General features: G+C 55.1%; 5 protein-coding genes across 5 annotated transcripts; 2 read left to right on the forward strand and 3 right to left on the reverse strand.

Annotated features, from left to right (window-relative positions):
• The first annotated feature begins 2,489 nt into the window (after window positions 1-2,489).
• Window positions 2,490-2,879, forward strand: CC84DRAFT_1167422 (uncharacterized protein). The gene has a single exon (XM_018179177.1). The coding sequence runs from the start codon at window positions 2,497-2,499 to the stop codon at window positions 2,680-2,682; it is 186 nt and encodes a 61-aa protein (XP_018032732.1). The 5' UTR covers window positions 2,490-2,496; the 3' UTR covers window positions 2,683-2,879.
• A 2,440-nt stretch (window positions 2,880-5,319) lies between these two features.
• On the reverse strand, window positions 5,320-7,686 carry CC84DRAFT_1179285 (uncharacterized protein; the record flags this gene model as incomplete). The annotated part of the gene is made up of 6 exons (XM_018180406.1): window positions 5,320-5,702; window positions 5,909-6,380; window positions 6,412-6,479; window positions 6,563-7,019; window positions 7,094-7,311; window positions 7,425-7,686. 6 exons carry the CDS (start codon window positions 7,684-7,686, stop codon window positions 5,320-5,322), a joined length of 1,860 nt encoding a protein of 619 aa, XP_018032733.1.
• Window positions 7,687-8,784: 1,098 nt separating this feature from the next.
• On the forward strand, window positions 8,785-9,876 carry CC84DRAFT_1062601 (zf-DHHC-domain-containing protein; the record flags this gene model as incomplete). Its single annotated transcript, XM_018173598.1, has 1 exon — window positions 8,785-9,876. A coding segment is annotated over one exon (1,092 nt), but the record flags the coding sequence as incomplete, so codon positions are not given.
• Window positions 9,877-12,799: 2,923 nt separating this feature from the next.
• Window positions 12,800-13,300, reverse strand: CC84DRAFT_1099153 (uncharacterized protein; the record flags this gene model as incomplete). Its single annotated transcript, XM_018174806.1, has 2 exons — window positions 12,800-12,886; window positions 13,067-13,300. 2 exons carry the CDS (start codon window positions 13,298-13,300, stop codon window positions 12,800-12,802), a joined length of 321 nt encoding a protein of 106 aa, XP_018032735.1.
• Window positions 13,301-16,367: 3,067 nt separating this feature from the next.
• Window positions 16,368-18,463, reverse strand: CC84DRAFT_1179288 (uncharacterized protein; the record flags this gene model as incomplete). Its single annotated transcript, XM_018180407.1, has 4 exons — window positions 16,368-17,083; window positions 17,172-17,847; window positions 17,904-18,257; window positions 18,431-18,463. 4 exons carry the CDS (start codon window positions 18,461-18,463, stop codon window positions 16,368-16,370), a joined length of 1,779 nt encoding a protein of 592 aa, XP_018032736.1.
• Between the last annotated feature and the right edge of the window lie 229 nt (window positions 18,464-18,692).

Raw genomic sequence — 18,692 nt, forward strand, 5'->3', positions numbered from 1 at the left:
TGTTGCTCTGTAACGAGGTATGTATTCGCTTCTGTGAAATAACTCGTCACGTCGTATGGTATAGTTGAGCCTTGCTCTTGCTGCCTGGCTTTGTATCCCGCCGACTTCTGGTTCGAACTGTTACGACTCGTCTGCGCATCGCAGTCAACGATACACGAGGAATGATAAAGGCAATAAATGAGTCTCAAACGATACGGGGCCAATAACGGTCCATACTTAGGTCTTAGTGTCAGCAAGAGATCCTAATGAAGATGTCACCAATTGATCATTGAGTCGTGAGAGAACAGATTGGTAATTGGAGTGATGAAATGCCGAGGCACCTACATCTGCCTGTGATTGCTATAGCACCTCCCGAGGTCCCAGAGAGCATCGAGCTTACTCTGCCGAGACTTCGTATTTCAATGTACTATCAAGATAATCGAAGAAGCTTCATCCGAAAAGAAGGTGCTTTTTCTCGCACCAGTTCATTACTCAATTCATACCCTTACTACACTTTGGTTTGGACAGCTCAATACACTTTCATTCTAAAATTCCGTACCCAGACCAATGAATGCAGTCACTGGCCACCAAATCCCGCGCCGAGATTCACCCACTTTGGGGGTCCAGCACCTACATTTTCCACTCAGCCCAGAGGCGGTCAGTCGATATATGAGCGAACTTGGAATTACAGCAAACAATGTGTCGTCTCAGCCGATGGTCACTCATAACGCGAAGCTCATGTTGATTGCTGATATGTAGGATGCAAAATTTCGTCAAATGTTGGAACGCATCTGCGCGTAGCCGCAATAGCCTCCTCATTATATGTGATTCATCAAGTTGGTGACAATCAAAATCAAGGACAGAACACAAATTGCCACGAACTTCGCGATACCTTACGTTTACCCATTCTAGCTTAGTCGAGTATCATTGCCTTTTGTGGGATCAGAGAAAATTTCCGACGAGCAATGGCAATTTGCTCATTCTGTTCTTCTTCCATGCTGATACGAGGGGCTTTGAAAGCAATCAGCGAGAAGCTTATAATAACTCAGGGTCTCAGGCTTGCTTGAGTGGACTTGCAGTATGCCCTACAGATTGTCATGGTACGGAGATGAGGTCCAGGAGCCATACAGGAAAATAACTCTTGCATGCCCAACAACTTCGATCAAATGCGAATGACAGAATTAATATCATGTCGGTTTTGAGCATATGCGAGAAACAATGAATGCACAAACGAGAAGCACTCCATTCTTTTCAAGTACAGTGAGCGGTGGGGGAAAACTTCATTGGAGGCAAAAACAAAACCTCCACCAGCATCGTCCAACAGCACAATGTTTCACAAAGTAGCGGTTTGGTTTCAGTCGATATCTTGGCCATCTCCCATGATGACAAAGGAACATGTGATACCTAGGAGACGTTGAGAATGTAGCTGATGAAAGGATGTTCACTTGAGTATAGTAATTTCTCGACATTTAGCTACCGTATAGAAGCATGCAACTGCGATGAATGGAGCAACGAGTATTTGTATGTCTTAGATATGCGCAGTATAGCTCACGCGTGAACGTGAAAGAAGGTGACACCAGACTCGCGTAGACCACACTGATACTCCGTAGAAGTAGGGAATATGTTTGGACGCTGGGTAGAGCTCGTTGAGTCGATCCACGACTATACTGCGAAGTATTAGCAGCCCATGAGAACCAGCATATGATAGCGATCGTTGTGCTGACTTAGTTGAAACTGGGCTGACCCCTTTCCGTGTATGTCTAAGCACGATCTTGCATTGTCGATAATACGTGAGAATGTCAGTATAACCAATGTAGGTAAAACGAGACTTTACAGCATAGGAACCGTTCATGAGTGTTGCAGATGACGTTCGTGGGGCGAAGCAAGTGAGCAACACGCTCGCCGCATCCGCGCACCAGGCGGCTGGAAGCCTGAGGCACCCTCAAACACAAAATCACATGTCCAGCACTGCTCTTCCCTGTCCCCATCGGCGACCGAGAAAAGAGGCTCTATACGCCGCCCTACAGGGCTGTCAACGCCCTGCATGCGGCGACACCGAGGCCTTGAGCCTAACTCAACATCCCATGTTCCTTTCCCCACTCCACCATAATCTCTTACACACATGCGCTCGTCGGGCAACGCATATTCACGTTGGGTAGCAAGGCATAAAGCTTAGCAGCTGTTGGAGTCAGGGTGGGTATAGAGTTTCGACGTCGTAGGCAGCACTGTGTCCTGCCACCGGTGCGCGCGGCGATTGGACGCGCACACAGCTGAGAGTGACGCGGAGCGAGGTCCTTCGTCGCGCCACGGCGCACTCCGACGCTCCCCCGTCCTGCTGCCATTCCTGACTGACACGGAGTAGTTTTATTGAGGATATTGCAGGATTCGAACGTGTGCGCGCAAGTGCGCGCACCGTTGCGACTGGCCGGCGACACGGTCGAAGCGGCATCAGCAGAGGGCGGCTGCCCTGGCCGCCAACACAGAGGCGCAAGCCAACCAGAATTCCCATTTCTCCAGATGCGACGCCCGGAGCTGCTTCGGGAAGGTGTTTCCACATCGATGATGATGAAACGGTACTGTCGGTTGCCTCTTTCGCCTCGTGGAGGTATGGATGTGCCCCGGCAGGCGAGCGGGGGGTTGAGGCCTCGCCGGACGGCGGCTCCGGAGCTGATTAGGTTGACTCAAGCGTGTTATACCGCATGAGGTTTTGGTCGCGTGATTGTGTGGAACCGGCGGACGCTCCTCGCACGGCGGGCGTTGAGGTGGTGAGCACAGGGTGAGGCGTCGCTTGCGCGGTCTGCGTCAGGCCCGGACGTAAGAGCAAGCCAACGTAGAATTCTGTGAAGGATTTCACGGGGCAAAGATCGCGCTGAGATCAGCAGCGATTTGAGTTTTGGTGTGTGAACTCAATTTCAAGTGCATTGAACGAACATGTTACGAGATGGTGTGGGGTTGTGTAATAGAACAACAGGTCATGATCATTGGAAAAGCTATGGTGAGCGCGAGCTCCTGCAGGCCGCAAAGTCCGGCGTACTTGTGAACAAATCTCAAACCATGCAATGCCGCTTTCGAACGCTCGAATCGACCAGAATGCGACGAGATGCCTTGCTTGACAGACATTCCTCCCGAAAAATTGTAGGGAAAGTAGTACCGTGTCAGTTGGCATGCAGAAACAAAGGGTATCATAACAAATATTCGCAGTCCAAAAGTAAGAGAAGCTGACATCAAGCCGGTTGATGCCAGATGGATAATGAGGACAGTCTTTCCGATCATACGGGTGCACACTTCGAGATATTAGCTTGGAACCACATGAAGGTCAGAAGTGTGCCTACTGGAATACCCGAACCTCAAACCTGAAAAACCGTTGCGCTCCATCTAATGATATCTTACCTGTGATTCCACCTTACAGTATCCACATTTAGCGTGGTTATTGCAGCCGGTGCAGCTGAGATATCTTGAAGTGTCGAACGGCCCGTATCCGCAAGAGCAACAGTACCAAACGTACTCCACCACTTTACGGCCTGGTTTGGCAGGGCGCATATATTGTCCATCGCGGGAAGAGGGAGGCATTGAATCGGCACAGGCGAGGTTGTCGGCTTGATGGTCTGAACGTGTGATCTGGGGAACTCGTGGGAAGCCGCGTTGAACGAGTAGATTTCCTCGGCGGTCTTGATAAAGACTGGGTTTGTTTCACAGTACAAGGCCTCGAAAAGGGTTGAGAGGGAGCTGGGATCTGCTGAGGATGTAAGAGACGTTTTAAGATACACCTTCGTGATTGAACTCACTTCCCCAACGACAGTATGAACAGCGTTGGTAGTCGAAGATGCTGAAAGATTTCCTTAAGTCTTTGACTTTTAGTATTACCAAAGATACGGTAATGTGAAATTGTGACTGTAGGTACAGATTGTATGAGAAGATGGCGTGCTGCTGTCTCGAGAGAGAAACTGGTTCTTGACCCGTGAAGATGAAGCGTGAATGGAAAGAATGAGCGTGTCAGATGGCGCATTCATATACGTTAAGCAAACCTGAAGGATGAGGGAAAAAAATCCAGGACTTCCGAAGCGTGAGGCGTCATGGAGTCCCTCGCGCCAGGCCTGTCGCCCCGTGGTCCTCCGAACGAGGCCGTCTCGAAGGGCACGAGCGGGCGGGGCAACAGCGAACGCATGACCTCAACGTGCGGGTTACACAGGTAATTGAGGCGGAATCAGTACGCAATTGAGTCTTTTACAAGTATAGCGGTGAGAGCAAGCGCTCATTGGTCTTAGTTGGTAGCCAGTGTCGGTGAGTGGTGCATGAAGGACTCGTAGAGTCGGCACCGGGGCTTCTTTTGACGTAAACGGGCCTCGGAAGGGAGAAGAAGGCACTGCTTTTCTTAGCGTAAGTGAATGGCTGCAAATTGTGGAAGTTTGCCTGCAAACCTGGGCTAGTTTGGGGTTACTGAGGCATACCTAGCCAAGGCTAGCCTGAGGCATTCTGGCCTCAGGCGCGAAGGTAGTTTGGCCACACGTTGCTGCAGAAGCCCCGCTCACAAGAAACGCCTGCCCAGGTGCTGAGTTGCGGAGGACTTCGCGCCTTTGGTGAGCGTTCCAATTGCTGCGGAATCTGTTCGGAGTCCAGCCGAGCTTGACCATCAACAGCAAAGACTTCCCAGGACACATTTATTTCGTGCGAAATTACACCCACACGGCTGCGGCAGGCTGCATCGTACCTGCGTTCTGCAAGATCATCGAATCTCGGTAACCAGGTTGATGCGTGTTCAGAGACACCAGCCCGGCACAGGCCCCCACGCGTGGCCTATCGCACGCTCTCGCGTTGTGCAACCATCCTTGACGCCTCCCGGCACAATGGAGAGAGATGTATAACAGCATTTGATAAGACCAATAAAATAAATGAATGAATTTCATGTGCATGTTGCCGTTACCTCAATGAAGAGGCGTTCGCAGACGGACTTTGGAGAAATCTATGACAGAACTGAGAAATGAAACATTCCGACAAGCCCAGCAAACCACCTCTTAGAAATTCCCAAAGCAATTCAACCAAAAAAAAACTCTGGAACTATCGTATCGTACAGGTAAACAGAAAAAGAAGGGAAGTGGATGCGGAACGCAGACGGTGATAGCAAACATCAACCTCGAAACATCTACTTGCAGTAGGAAATGTGTTCCAATATAAGCGAAAGATGTCAACGTATATTGTGCGACTCGTGAACGTGTTCGCCTCGAGGAGGCCTGGGTGACTCGAGCGAGGGGAGCCATACGGTACATAGCATTGGAACCAGGATTGAGCCTAGTAACTTCAGCAACCTTAGAAGATGTACTCAACAGGATTTCTAACATACTTCTATTTAGCGGAGCCGGTAGTGCAGGATCCGCACCTAGTTTGTCCGCAAGAGGAACAACCTGTGTCAAGTTTGATATTGTGTGGGCCATCGCCGCAGTTACAACAGTACCACACAGTCCTAGGTGGTGGGCCACACTGTCGTATATCTCCATTGGCATGTTCATGAAGCCCAATGGGAGATGTCATAAAACGCTCCAGAGAGGCGGTCGAAGTGTTAAATTGTTCATGTTCCAGAGCTGTAGAGTTGATGGCACCGAGAGAATCGATCGACAGTGTGGTGACACTTGGAGAGGCCTCGAACGGGATCATGAACCGCCTGAATGCCCCAGGGAGCACGCCGGATAGGCGCAAGGTAGAGAGGGTGTGCATATCCACAAGGAAGACTAGGTGGGAAGTAGAAAGGTTCCAATAGCTAGCGATGAGGTGGAGCTTGAATGATGTGCTGAATGCTTGAAGGGCGCTGGTGAATGATGAGCTCTCCTCAAGGGGTAGCTTTATATCTCTTCCGCGGAGAGCATCCCTTGTGAACAGACCAGCGTCCTTCATGTTGCTGAGGCAGGCAACGAGGGTAAGAGCAAGAGCCACCCACCGACACAGCCGAGGGCCGTTCCACTTAGGGAGCACGAAGAGGCATTCAGGCCGTGGCAGGTGAGCATGGCGTAGCTAGGATACGAATGGGTAGTGATGGTCAGTGTGTACCCTACACAAAGCGTCGGCAACATCCGATTGTGAGTCGACATCCCGGCGTCATGGGGGAGACTGTAGTTGGCCTCGACGGCAAAGGTGCAGACACCCGATAGCGTTGTCCGTTGACAGTGTCGGGTTGCAACAGGGAGCCTTGGTGAAAACAAGCAACGACCCACGCGCGGCTCTTGCGTGTGACTAAGTGAAGGCGGCAGGGATGTCTGTATGGATGCTCCTCTCGCCAGGATGAGAGGCGAGATGGGAACAACCTCATCACGACAACGGTAGAACGTGGGGCAGCAAGGCGACGGTGACACAAAGCATGCAGTAGGGCTGCTGGTTGGAGAAGCTGGCAGGTGGGCCGTTTCGCTCAGCGACTAGGCGTTGCCTAGTTTTGCCTCGCCCTACCGAGATGAAGTGGAATGCCACGCCGAGGACGACAACGAGATGGTCTTCCAGTGCAATGCGGTTGGACCCTGTGGTCATTACGTGAGACAATGAACATCGAAAAACGTGATAGAGGTCGGCACGGAGGATTGGAATGTTTCGCGGTACGTACGAAGTGACAAGCTACTATCTGGACCGATGGCGCATTGGCAGCATGGTGCGCGGAAAGCATCCTTGAAACGGTTGCAGTGCATCTGACGCGCATGGGTATGACTTGAGCGTATCCCGAAATGCCTGGAGGTCGTGCAGAGAGACCCCAACCGCGGCAGAGCGAAAGTCTGAGCAGCAATCATTGGCGTTGAAGCAGATGGACGGGGGCCAGCAACGATGGTGAACATGAATCGGATGCAAGGCAACATTAGGCTAAGCGAGTATGGAAGAAAAAGCTGTTCTGGAAGAGCGATAACGACAGTGGTTGCAATGAAATCCCGGACGCCTTGAGTAGTGTTTGTGGTAAAGGTCGCCAAGTTTCCCCTGCACCCATTGTGAACAGTCTTACACACTGAAACGTGACCAGCCGGATGGAAGATAATACGCGGACGTGGGTCCTTTTCGCAAATCCTCTCTGACTTCGTCCGCACATATTGCTCCTAGCCGAGGGGGTCGATTCGGAGGTCTGAGATGACAAAGAGCGGTGACATACACAGTGATGACGAGGCGATAGTATCGCAGTAGCCCAGTAATCATCTTTTGAGTGTGTAATTCTCCTAGTGCCGCCTCGGCCACTGCCACCCCGCCCTTTGCGCCCAACCGCGGTGCCAGACAATTCACGTTCGTGCGGGGCCAAGCAGTGGCCTTGGCTCGAGTGTCGAACGCGCTGGACGAGATGGTTGGTTGGGGAAATGGACCGCGACCCGTTCACTGCGTGACAAGATCAGTTGAGGGCTAAGTGTGTGAGGCAGGCGCGTAGTAGCTTACGAAGAGATGACTGGCCACTTTGACGGGGGACGAGGGGGATCCCTAGGCAGACGCACATTCTAAAGGCCGGTAGAGGTCGTGGAGCCTAGGCAGCCTGGCAGAATACCGGTGTTTCTGGTGGTGAGGTGGCCATCTCCTCTCACTGCTCCACCAGGCGCGCAGCGGCTTAAGACTCGTCCTGCCAACAGGCAATTGATACTGCCTTGGGCACAGAAATCTTCCTTCCCAGGGTTGGAATGCCCCGCGGGGAAGGACAGAGGTACACACGCACGCGGAGCGTGACCCAAGGAGCGTCGTCGGCTTCAGCTGCTGCTCCATGTGGCCAGGATCGGGGAGTACAGTAGGCCGGGTCTCAGGCCAAGGCTAAAAACAGTGATGGGTATGCAAGGCTGAACAAAATCCGGTGAAGGATGCTTGCCAGTCTGGGGCGGCCATATGGCCTGTCGAATTCGTACCGAGAACGCTCCGGATATGGGACAAGAGGGGACAAGTAGGGGACAAGTCTGTACGGTAAACCGGGCGAGAGAAGATTCGTCCCGCAGCAGAAGCTGAGAAGCTGAAGACTCAAGAAGGCTGAGCGCGGACGTTGCGTTGCTTTTTTGGTAAGATGAGATGGCTGCATGTCATGACTCGGCAGCTTCCCGTGCGGCACGGTTCATTGATCCAACGACTGTGTGTCAAAGGCTCGGGTATGATCACTGAGTTCCCAAAGACGCGGGCAATGAAGCGTTCGTAGGTTACGGCACGGTTGATGCGCGGGCAAGAACGTGGATGCGAAGATGATTGTAGCGGTGAGTGGGGCGGCAACGTGTAAGAATTAGAGCATCTGACGGCTTGCCATATGCATGTACCCCGCACGCACTTGCTAGCCTCCTGCTCATGTCGAGCCGCGCGATAATGAAGCAGCCTCTACAATTGCATCTTCACGAGACATGGTGATAGAATCGTGGTGTTGAGATCGAAACAGATGTCGATTGGCCAATGCGATCACGCTTGTGCTGTGCTGCGATCTGACACGAGCCTGGGCCGCCAGGGTGGCGCAGGCCGCCAGGCGAACAGCGACTGGAAACAGGTTACGACCTCCCCCGATCGCTCCAACAACACAACAGCGAACAACTACAGCACACGTCCTCGTGCTGTCCTTGGGAGCGCGTGCTGTCTGGATCATTCGGAAGCCTTTCCTACGATGTTGAACAATTCTGAATAGCCCGCTAAAGCCCTCGACACGCGGTCATCCGCAGCCCCTTGCGATACTCCGTCATCACGCGGTGCACAGCATCCATCACGGGCGCGGTATCTATCGCCACGGCATCACCGACAGTTTCTAATTACGCGCAACCGTATCGCGTGCTTTCGCGCGCCATATTGCCTGGCATGTCCGTCTCAGAGAAGAGCAGCCCCCAGCGGCGCACCTTGGATCAAAAGATGGGCCAACTATCGTCCGTCGTGATGCCCCTCATCGAAATTGGAGCATTGGGATTCGCAACCTATGTCTTCGTCTACTCTTTGTGCATTCAGTACCTTCTGGCGCCATCATCCGAATTGCGATCACGTGGGATTCAACCAAGAAAAGGCGCTGCCATCGCCCTCATCACCATCTATGTTCTTCTCGTTTTGATCATACTCCTCACGTGGCTTCGCATGCTGCAAGTGATTTGGACGAATCCGGGCATTGTACCCTTGGGGCATCCAGACTCAGAAAAGCAGGACGTGGGCTGGATGGGAATTGAAAAGTACGACGCATTCATCTCCGATTACGAAGGGAATCCACAGTGGTGTGACAAGTGCCACAACTGGAAGCCCGACCGCGCTCATCATTGCCGCGAGTTGAACCGCTGCGTGCGCCGTATGGATCATTACTGCCCTTGGGCGGGAGGAATCATCTGTGAAGGAACCCACAAATTCTTCATCCAATTCGTATTTTACGGTGCGCTGTATACGACATTCTCTTGGATACCTGTCGCCATATTTTTAGCTGAACGGATTCGAGTGTTGGGTAGCAAGCCCGGAATATGGATCGCCATGTTACCTCTTTGCGGAATCTTTATGATCTTCACCGTCACAATGTTCTTCATGACGTTTTGGAACCAGTCAATCAACTATACGACAATAGAAACTCTGCAGCGAGGTGGAGTACATAACATTTCCATGTTGGTGACCCGAAGAGATCCTAGTACGCAGACTTCGCGCAGGAATTCGTCGAGCCATAACGCCAGAGAGAAGCCAAACGTTTTGAGGGAGGTTACACGCAGCGACGGACGCGAATATGTCGTGTTCCAGACGCAGCCCTATGTCAACCCATGGGACATCGGCAGCATGGAGAATCTGCGCACCATCATGGGGAATAGCATCGTACAATGGATCCTTCCGTTCCAGACAAGCCCATGCATCAAGCGAGACGATGTCAGAGGTCAATATGGTTGGAGCAGAGAAGTGATAGACATGGCGAGTGATTGGGAACGGGACCATCCGGATCGACGTGTTGTCCTTTTGAGTCATACGAGAAGGAGCAGGAGAAGGAGCTCATGAGGTTCTATGGAAGAGTTGGATTTTGGTGAAGTTGGAGATGCAGCACCATATCAAAAGTCTGGAATACAGCGTGCTACCACGGTAGGCAAAGCAGACGCCGAAGGTACTCAGACTTTTGTTCTGGTGCTACACACGCCGGTACTGATTTTTAGCATTACTACGATACCCCCACCGACCTGCATAGCGCTCCGTACATATCTCATATCGTCGATGTCTATTACCTCAAGCACTGCACAATGACTGAGCTCGGCGGCGATCAGTTCGCGTCAATCGTTACACAATGAATACGAGACCTGTCCGTCACAGCTTGACCCAAACCTGTTCCGCACGAGTCTCGCCACTGTCAACTATCTGTCACTTCTGTCCACCAGTATTCATCTTTTCGTGCCGGCAACTCCCGCTTAATACAAGTCTGCGCAAATCGGAAGATGACGCTTCTTGAGATGAAAGGGCGCATCCAACTTTCCACGGTTCGCTCACCCCTTCGTCGACGGGTGGTCGGCCCCATCGCAACCGCTCCCGAACCTTTATCAGACACGTGGAGTGTACCGGTGGGGATAGTCTCACTCTCGCATGACCTGCCCACTCCCATCAACCTTCACCCCTTTCGCAAAGGGCGGGCACAAGTGCAACAGGACCTCCCTCAACAACGCCACACCCACCACCACCGCAAAGTGCACTCGCCGCACATCCTGCTTCACGAAGTCACTGAATCACTCCATCAAACGACCCCCCGCCTCGCAACAAGCGCATTAGAAATTCCCTAACCTCCAGGCGTAGGCGCGGAACAATGACACCCGACAACCGACGCATGACACGCCGTCAGACATGCGGCGCCCGAACGTGCATGCAGGTGTTTGACGCTCCGGGAAACTGTTGAGCCACGGCTCCCATGCGCTGTCTCGTTCCACACCACCACACTTCTCGGCCAGGGAATCCTCCCCCGAAGTCTGGCACCGACCCTGCTCTGCCAACGCTGATCCTCACAAGGTTCTCCAAGCCTCCGCAACTCTCCGAGCCAGACACCCAGGCGTGACAGCCCCACCCGTGTGGTTTTGGGGTCTGGAATGTCGAAACAGGCAGCTGAAGGCACGACGTGGATGGGTGATGCATGTTCGCGCGGCCCGATGGGGTGGGCGTGTGTTTCGCGTTAGCTGGACGGTGGCGTGCGCCAATGGTGTGGCGTGCGTTTCCAAACAGAGAGTACTGATACGAAGGGTCTGATGTCAAGGGTGTGCCTGATTTGGCTTCGTCATGTTCGAGACCTGAGAGTACATGCTGAGCTTGGTACTTCGTGCAGCTTTGCATTTTTGGAAAGTTTGGGTAGTCGTTTGGATAACATATCGACTTGTTGATTCCTGGCTTTTGTATCACTGGTGATTACACTGACCATTGCTGCTCTTCGAGACTGAAGCTGTAACGCTAAGCAGTGACACAAACGATTCCTCATTGACAATATAATACAATAAATCTGCCAACTCACCAAGCGTATGGCTTGCAAACTGCGTCTTTCGGCTACTCCTCGCGACACCTTCCCAAACCTCCACACTCACCCACCTCAACCAGTTCAAAACCTGCGCCCCATGGCCTATGAATCCTCCTATTTCAACCCATCGTGACCCCACTGAAAGTTCTTTCCTCTATAACATGACTAAGTTGGGATGCACTGCCCATCAAATCTCAAATCTCACACCACAAAAGTATTGATCTTTCAAACATTCCCATTGCGGCAAACGCAGATCCAAAACGATAACGCCAAATCCACAACGTCAAAGCCCTGTCCGGCCCCCCTACCCCTACCAGCCCATCGCATGTCACCCCAGACCACCAACCCCTACAAACTCACCTCATCGCACCTGCCACCTCGTCGACGCCACCCTCCCGTCAGTTTCACCCTCCCGCCGCCCCATTCCACCAAAGACACACAACCCTCGTATAGTTCTAAGCACCCATCCCAGCCATATACTTCCAAAGATAGCACTCATAGTTCCGTTTCGGTGCCGCACAGCCCACCCATGTTTCGAACTCTGGGTTCGCGGGTGGGTCTGCTCTACACTCCACCGTTTCAGCAGGCGAAACGCTACGGGGGCGTCACCACGTCAACGTCAGAGTGCGAGACGTCGATGACGGACGGTGGCCGGCATTGAGAATGATGGCGTGCGATCCGGGTGAGGCAGCTCCGGCGGTGACCTGAGTGAAGGTTGTGGTCTGATTGAACGCCGTGGTCCAGTGACTCGATGCCGTTCATCACTACATTTTGTTGAGTTTCCTCACCTCTCCAATGCGTAGGCGACCCTCACTTGCGGAACGTCGTGATGTGTGCCATAGCGCAGCTTGCCAATTAGCCTTGTTGCAATATCATTATACATTGATAATTCCTAGTGCCTCTAATCAAGTACCGCGAAAACGCAACAACTGTGCGGTAGAGCTGTCTAGCCCGCTTGGCCTGTCCACTGGGTATGTCGTCCTGCTACACACTAACTCACAAATCCATCCGAAGATGAGAGACTCGATAATGCCCTTAAACCCATATATGCATCCCAGATGACCTAGTTCCTCCCACATTTTGAAAACAATGAAAATACGCCAACCCATGCAGTGCAGACTGTACCAGAGCTTGCCCGAGCAGAGGAAAAGAAAGTCGGCTTTTGGCGGACTAGAGTGTATCCGCATCGTGAAAGCAAAATAAGAATAGTTAAACAATGGTGAGTAGAAGGTACATATCACCGGCCTGCAATGAGGTACAACGAGTTTGGAGCTGTGCCGCCTAGCTATAGAACGCTCGAAGTGCCGAAAGGTACCGGGTATCAGTAAACATGAAATGACAACCAGGCCAGGGTATGGAGGGCTCGTTGTATGGTAGACGAGATCTGGATCTGGTCGTTCAATGTCCGCGCGTCTTTCAACCAAAATTTTCCGTGTGTTCGCGGACGTCACGCTGTTCTCTTCCAGGCGCGCGTCGTCGAGCGTTGATGAACCAGTTGGATACCTGGGGAATATCAGCTATGCGACTCTTATCGTAGAACCAGGGTCGACAGCCCCTCGGATCAATTAGAGGTAGAATGCGGGGTAGAGGACGAGTTGAGCGGGACTGATGAGCCGGCGACAGCCTGATAGACACCGTCACCCGGATAGAAAGCTGGTTGACAGTGAATTGGTTCTGACGTACCTGATTCAGCGTGAGTTGGCACTTTTGGCATAGCGCCAGTTTCTCCTCCTCGGTAGGGTAAGGAGAGTCACGGTGATCTGCAAACCACTTTTTTAGGATTGCCGTTGCCTCCTTGGGAAGATTGCCGCGCCGTTTCCTGTTGAACGAGTTTTGATCTACTCCAAGTGATGACTGGAAGGTATAACTGTTGTACGGCTGAGGTGGTGCGTGGGAATTATAGGCCACATTCGTCATGTATGCTGGCGGTGGGACAAAGTACGAGTTTGATTGAGCTCTGTCATAGGCGTGGGCATGGGCACTTGGATGCGGCTCGGGGTAGTAGCTGGGTCGTCGATCAAACTGGCCTGCATGTACGGGGTATCCTGACGGCCCTGACACGCTGTGATGAGCTGGCACTGCGTGGTTTGGATACTGTGGGTTCCCCTGAGGGATCGGACTGGACTGGTGACGCACGTGGGCAGCCATCGGGCCAGATTGAGGTACGAACGGTAGACTGGGTCTGTGGTAAGTCTGACCGTAGGGTTCACCGAGCGCTGGGTCGATCGTGCTTGGCCGTCGGGGCTCATAATCGAGGGACTCGGCCGGATAGGCTGAGCGGTATTGGCCTTCAGAGGAGTCAAGGCGCCTGCGCTTGCTGTCTCCTCCCCATGCTACATCCTCCCACTGGGTGCTGTGTCCGATAGGCGAGCTGTCGTTCGAGCCGTTGCTGCGGTTGGGCGTTCGTGGCGGTGAGGGCTCACTGTGAACATTCTTAAGGAGCTTGTAGATGGTCAGTTCCGTCCAAAGTCGCTGCGCGGGTGCTTTACCTGTGAGAAGGACGGGAGCCCAACGTTACTTGGCTGCCGCTCGTTGGGCTGAACTGGAGGAGAGTTACGAGTGAGGTGGTTCTGCGGCAAGTCGTCGTTAGAATGGTTTACTTGAGCCATGTTCGTGGCGAGAGATTGAGTGTACACAGGCGCGAGGCTGTCCAAACGTTGGCACCGGCGGTCTCCAGTGATCGGTGGAAACTTGATAGATTTCGTGGAGCGTTCGAACACGCTTCCAGGGCTACCTTCCGCGGCAGTGTCTACAGTTGGGGTTGATTTGCTTGGAAACAAGGACTGAAGCACGAGCTCAGAAGAGAAGACGGGAGGAGGTTCGAAGAATTGTGCTGGGGCCTCGCCAGTCTCGGGTTCATGGTAGCGTGGAAAGCAGGGTGCTTCTCTGGTGGTGGTGCTGTCCTCTGCGAGGGAAGGTGCACTGGGCGAGGGTGAACCAGGCAAGGCAGGTGCAGTCGAGGAAGGTGCGATCGCGGAATTGGCCATGGCGGGAGGCTTATTGGAATCGAGGAGAACAGGAGGCGGTGGAGCAGGGTAGAAAGAAGAGTGAGAAGAGTGACATACCACTGGCAATGCAGGCAGGGTCCTCTCAGAGCTCCGAATCTCGTCTGGGGTAGCCATTCTGCGGGCGCTGTACATGTGCCTCTGCGGCATGTCGTGCAGAGTTAGATACTCCATCGAGACAGCTGTGGGCTGGATAACGCAGGGTCAGTATGGTTCAACAGACAGTATCCATGGTTGGATGGGTCGGGCAGTTCGTGTTCGACCCACCGTGGGTGTGGACGTCACCGAGCACCGCAACCATGGGCGAGATGCTCAGCAAGTTGGACGGCTCACCTATGTGGTTACGGTACAGCAAAGGGGAGCCAGAAGACGCAGTGCAGAGGAAGAAGGCGGCGGCGAAAGGAAAGTAATATTCAGATACAAGTAGACTGGCGGCAGGGCGTCGAGGCCGAATGAGGCAATTAGTGAGGTTGTGTTAAGGTCGTTCTCGTCGGCGTACAGCTGTGTGTCGCGCGGGAGGAGGTCAAGGGAAGTGCCGGCGCAAGCACGCAGCAGTTCGCGGATGGATAGAGCTGGCAGAGCAGGATGAGCGGCAGATCTTAAGAGAGGCCTGCACCATGCACGGGTGGAGGCGTTACGATGGCGGATCAGAACTGCAACGGGCCGTACGTCTAGCATGCAGAGTGGCCGTCACGATCTGGGACCAGGAGGCAGGCCCTAATGCCAGGACCAGGAGCAGCAGCCTGCAGGAGACGCTGGCATTTGGCTTTTGACAGGTGCGTTAAGGTTGGGACCTTGCCTGTTGCTGGGTATTCTCCGACTGCGCACAAGCAGCCGCGTCGTATGGCGAATGCCTGCAGAAGAAACAAAGGGCCCCTTCACTACGCCGCAGGACTCGAGGCACGAGCAGTACCCGGCTTAGCCCCTTGCTAGAGCCGCCGTCGCGCTGGATAGCCGGGCGACGGCGGTGGAGCTGCGCGATGCAAGACGCCTCTGCTGCAGCCGCTAGGCCTCATGGCGCTGCCATCAGACCCGTCCGCCCCGTCCCCACCGCTCGCCTCAGGGCCAGCACCGCCCACGCAGATCGTCGTAGACTGCAGCTGACTCGATGCAGAACAGAAGCAGGGTACGCCTGCCCGTCGCTTGTTTCGTCGCGGCCTGTTCACTCGCCACGGAGCCAATTACCTCACCAGCGCCGCCCAGACCATCGCCGCAGAGTTGCTGCAACGCCCGCACCCCCATCGCCATGTCAACGTCCCATCACGTCGCTAGTCGAGAGGGCGGCGGGCGATTGACGTGCAGGAAATGAGATGCCTACGCCACCGCGACTGTCGAGCGCCCCAAGAGGAAGTCCCTCGTTCGGAACCACGCCGGCGGCAGCCTATACCTGCCGCCGACTGCTGTCCAGGGCATCCCAGAGCCCTCGACTGGCGGTGCCAGACGTGAGACAGGCGGCCATTGCATCTGCCACACCCGGAGGCGTCAGGGCAGGCTACACGGGGCCCTCGCCAGCCACGACGTCTACCGGGGACCCGTCGAACGGAACCGTGGTATTTGCTTTTGGCACAGAGCGCGGGGTCGTTGGACGAGCATGCCCTGCCGTCGCTGTATGCTATCTCGGAGGCGTGCATGGCGACAAAGGCAGGCCACCGCTCCTGGTCACGAGCTGGGACGAAACCGACCACGGTGAGCTGCTGTGTGATCTAGGACCACGGCCACGGGCTGCCCCTGGGTTGCGAGCAAGTACCAGGACCGGGGAGACAGCTGCCGCACGCCACACCAGGGTGGCTGGGCAGGGAATTGATTGCTGGTGCTGCAGAGCATCCAAAGCAATTCAAGACTGACCGTGTTCTCAGGCACGCTGCGAGTCGTTGGCTAGTGCGGCCGCAGAAATTATTGAGAAGCCAAAGAGGCGTTCAGTAGTCGAGGCGACCAAAATAGAAGGATAAGCCGGGCGATGGCCGCCCGCTACTGTCGATTCATATTGCATTTGACGCGGGTGATCGACAGCGATGCCAGGCGCCCCCGAAACAGCACGGCAAGGCAGCGGATCCCAGACAAATCGACTCGTGCAAAGGCTCTCTCAAACGGCGGGCGCCCGCAAGACGCTCAGCACCACGCCGTAGGCCAGTGGTTACGCTACGGCCTGTTTGATCAAGGTCGGGCGGTTGGGGCAGACAGAGGGCAGAGGGCAGAGGCAGAGAGACCGACACGTGCCGGTGTAGCGACGGCACGGCCCATGCCCGGCAGACGGAGCAGCAGCAATGGCAGAGGGCTGGACGCTGGCCCGAGATGTGTCTTGACAGCGGACTGACACGGGGCGTGTGGTGGGCAGAGGCAGGCGTTGGGACGCGAGGTTCAAGGGGGGCGTGATGGGCGCAGGGATGGGTGCGTGCAGGCCAATCACGCCGTGGTTCTCGAATCCCGCGCTGCCGGCCGATCCTTCGCATCGTTGTTCGCTGCAAGATCCAAAACGCCCCATCGCCCTCGTGCCGCGGCGGTCCTTTGTTTTGGCGGCGATCTCCCCCCGCCAAAGAACGCGAACGCGACGGCGACGGGCCTGACGCTGCCGTGTGGGGGACGTCTGGGACCGCCATCGGGTCCTCGCGACGGCCGACAGCGACAGACGCCGAAACCACCTCACTGCATCCCGACGACCAGAGCAGCCTTGACCGCCCAAGCTGTGCGCCTGCGCCTGCACTGCACCAGCATGCGCGTCGCAGCGGGCATGCACGCTGGCCACCGCGGCCGAGCATCTTCGGTGCCGCCTTGGAAAAGCAGACTGACGCTCCCGACGACCCTCGCAACCGGGTCCCGCTGTTCCAAGGCCGCTCGCCCGCGCGGCCAGGCTGTGCGCTGCAATGCGACTGCTGCGGGAGCACCAGTGCGACGCTCGCCGGCGTTGCACAACAGCAGTCGAACCGCCTGACAGTCCGTCATGTCCTCGAGCAGTTCGCCGTGCGGGCAGCCAAGGCCCGGCGCTTGCGCCATCCATCGCGCAGGGGCTGTCAAGCCTGTAGCGTCGACCCTTCCGCCGCCGCAATTGCCATCGGGCAGATCCCAGATCCAGCCTGCATGCTTCTGTGCGAATCTCCCTTTACACACCAGAGCATTATATCCGGCTAGCGGTGCATGCCTCCATATTCCACGTACAATAACGACTGCTCGCCCACGGCTCCTGGACAGCATGCCAAACCGCCCACACGCTACCACATGGCGACGAAAAGGCGGTGGGCAAGCGCGGGGTGTTTCCTTGCCTCGCCAGCTGCTTTGGATCGCGACTTGTACCAGCCTCGGCTGACGGCGCTGTGACTGGCGCTGTAATACAAGATGGAGGCAACGGACGCCATCTGGTGTCTTCGCACCCCTCCAACTTGGTTTCAAACCCCATCGCTGTGTCTCCTCGTTGCACTGTGGCCACGCCTCTCCTCGTGCCCACCCCTCAGACCCGGGGAAACCCTGCCGCACGCTGTTTCACTCGACGCTTTCAGCAGCGCTGGCGTTCTGCCCTCCACCTGACCGTTGTCGCGATGTCCACGTCGTGCTGGGTTACGGGAGACGCCCGGGTGCTCCTGCCTGCCGTTGTTTGGTTGTTCCAGAGAAGTGAGGAGCGTTGCCGTTGCGCCTGCCCGCCAAAACATACACGGCAGGCCTTCCGATGGGCCCGCCGCCGCCTCAACTAAGGCTCCGTCCCTCCCAAGACCTGAGCTCGCAGTTCCACCGCAGCCGGAATCTCCAGTTTGCGTCGCCCTGCAACCCTCGTTTGTCACCGCCTCGACCTGGCTCTCGCCATCTCCAGAGCGCTGGATCGGGCCGGCATACGAAAATAAGGGAGGGACGCGGTGACATTTGCGATGCGGGCCGGTGATCTGAGTGGTTCCAGTAGCGTGGACTTGTGCGAGGCGCTGTCCAAGTGCGAGCGTTCATCTGGAGTTCGACGTACATTTCACGGCGCAGCACATATCACAAAATCGCCATTCGAGTCGGTGAGGACCCTTGCCAGCTGCTGTACCTCACGGCACCCTGCAAGACTCCAGCTCACCCTATCCGGCATCTGGCTTTGTTCTATCCGCATATCATTCCTCCGCTACGAGAACAAGAAGACGCCTCCCGCACTGTGCGACAGTACGGGACCTGGTGTTTGGAACCGTGTCCCGCGTCCAAGGTTGGACACCTCTGAATCTAGTCATCAATGAGCGCGCCCTGGCCAAGCAGCCCCTCCGCTTTTTCCGCCACCACGAACACCTTCGCCTATGCAGTTGCTCGACATGTTACCCAGAGCACCCTAGATCTCCACACTGTAC

Source organism: Paraphaeosphaeria sporulosa (genome assembly GCF_001642045.1).
Source record: "Paraphaeosphaeria sporulosa strain AP3s5-JAC2a unplaced genomic scaffold CC84scaffold_9, whole genome shotgun sequence".
NCBI lineage: Eukaryota > Fungi > Ascomycota > Dothideomycetes > Pleosporales > Didymosphaeriaceae > Paraphaeosphaeria > Paraphaeosphaeria sporulosa.

Excerpts from the sequence above, each read along its gene's own strand:
- CC84DRAFT_1167422 (XM_018179177.1), top strand. The coding sequence starts at position 2,497 with ATGCGACGCCCGGAGCTGCTTCGGGAAGGTGTTTCCACATCGATGATG.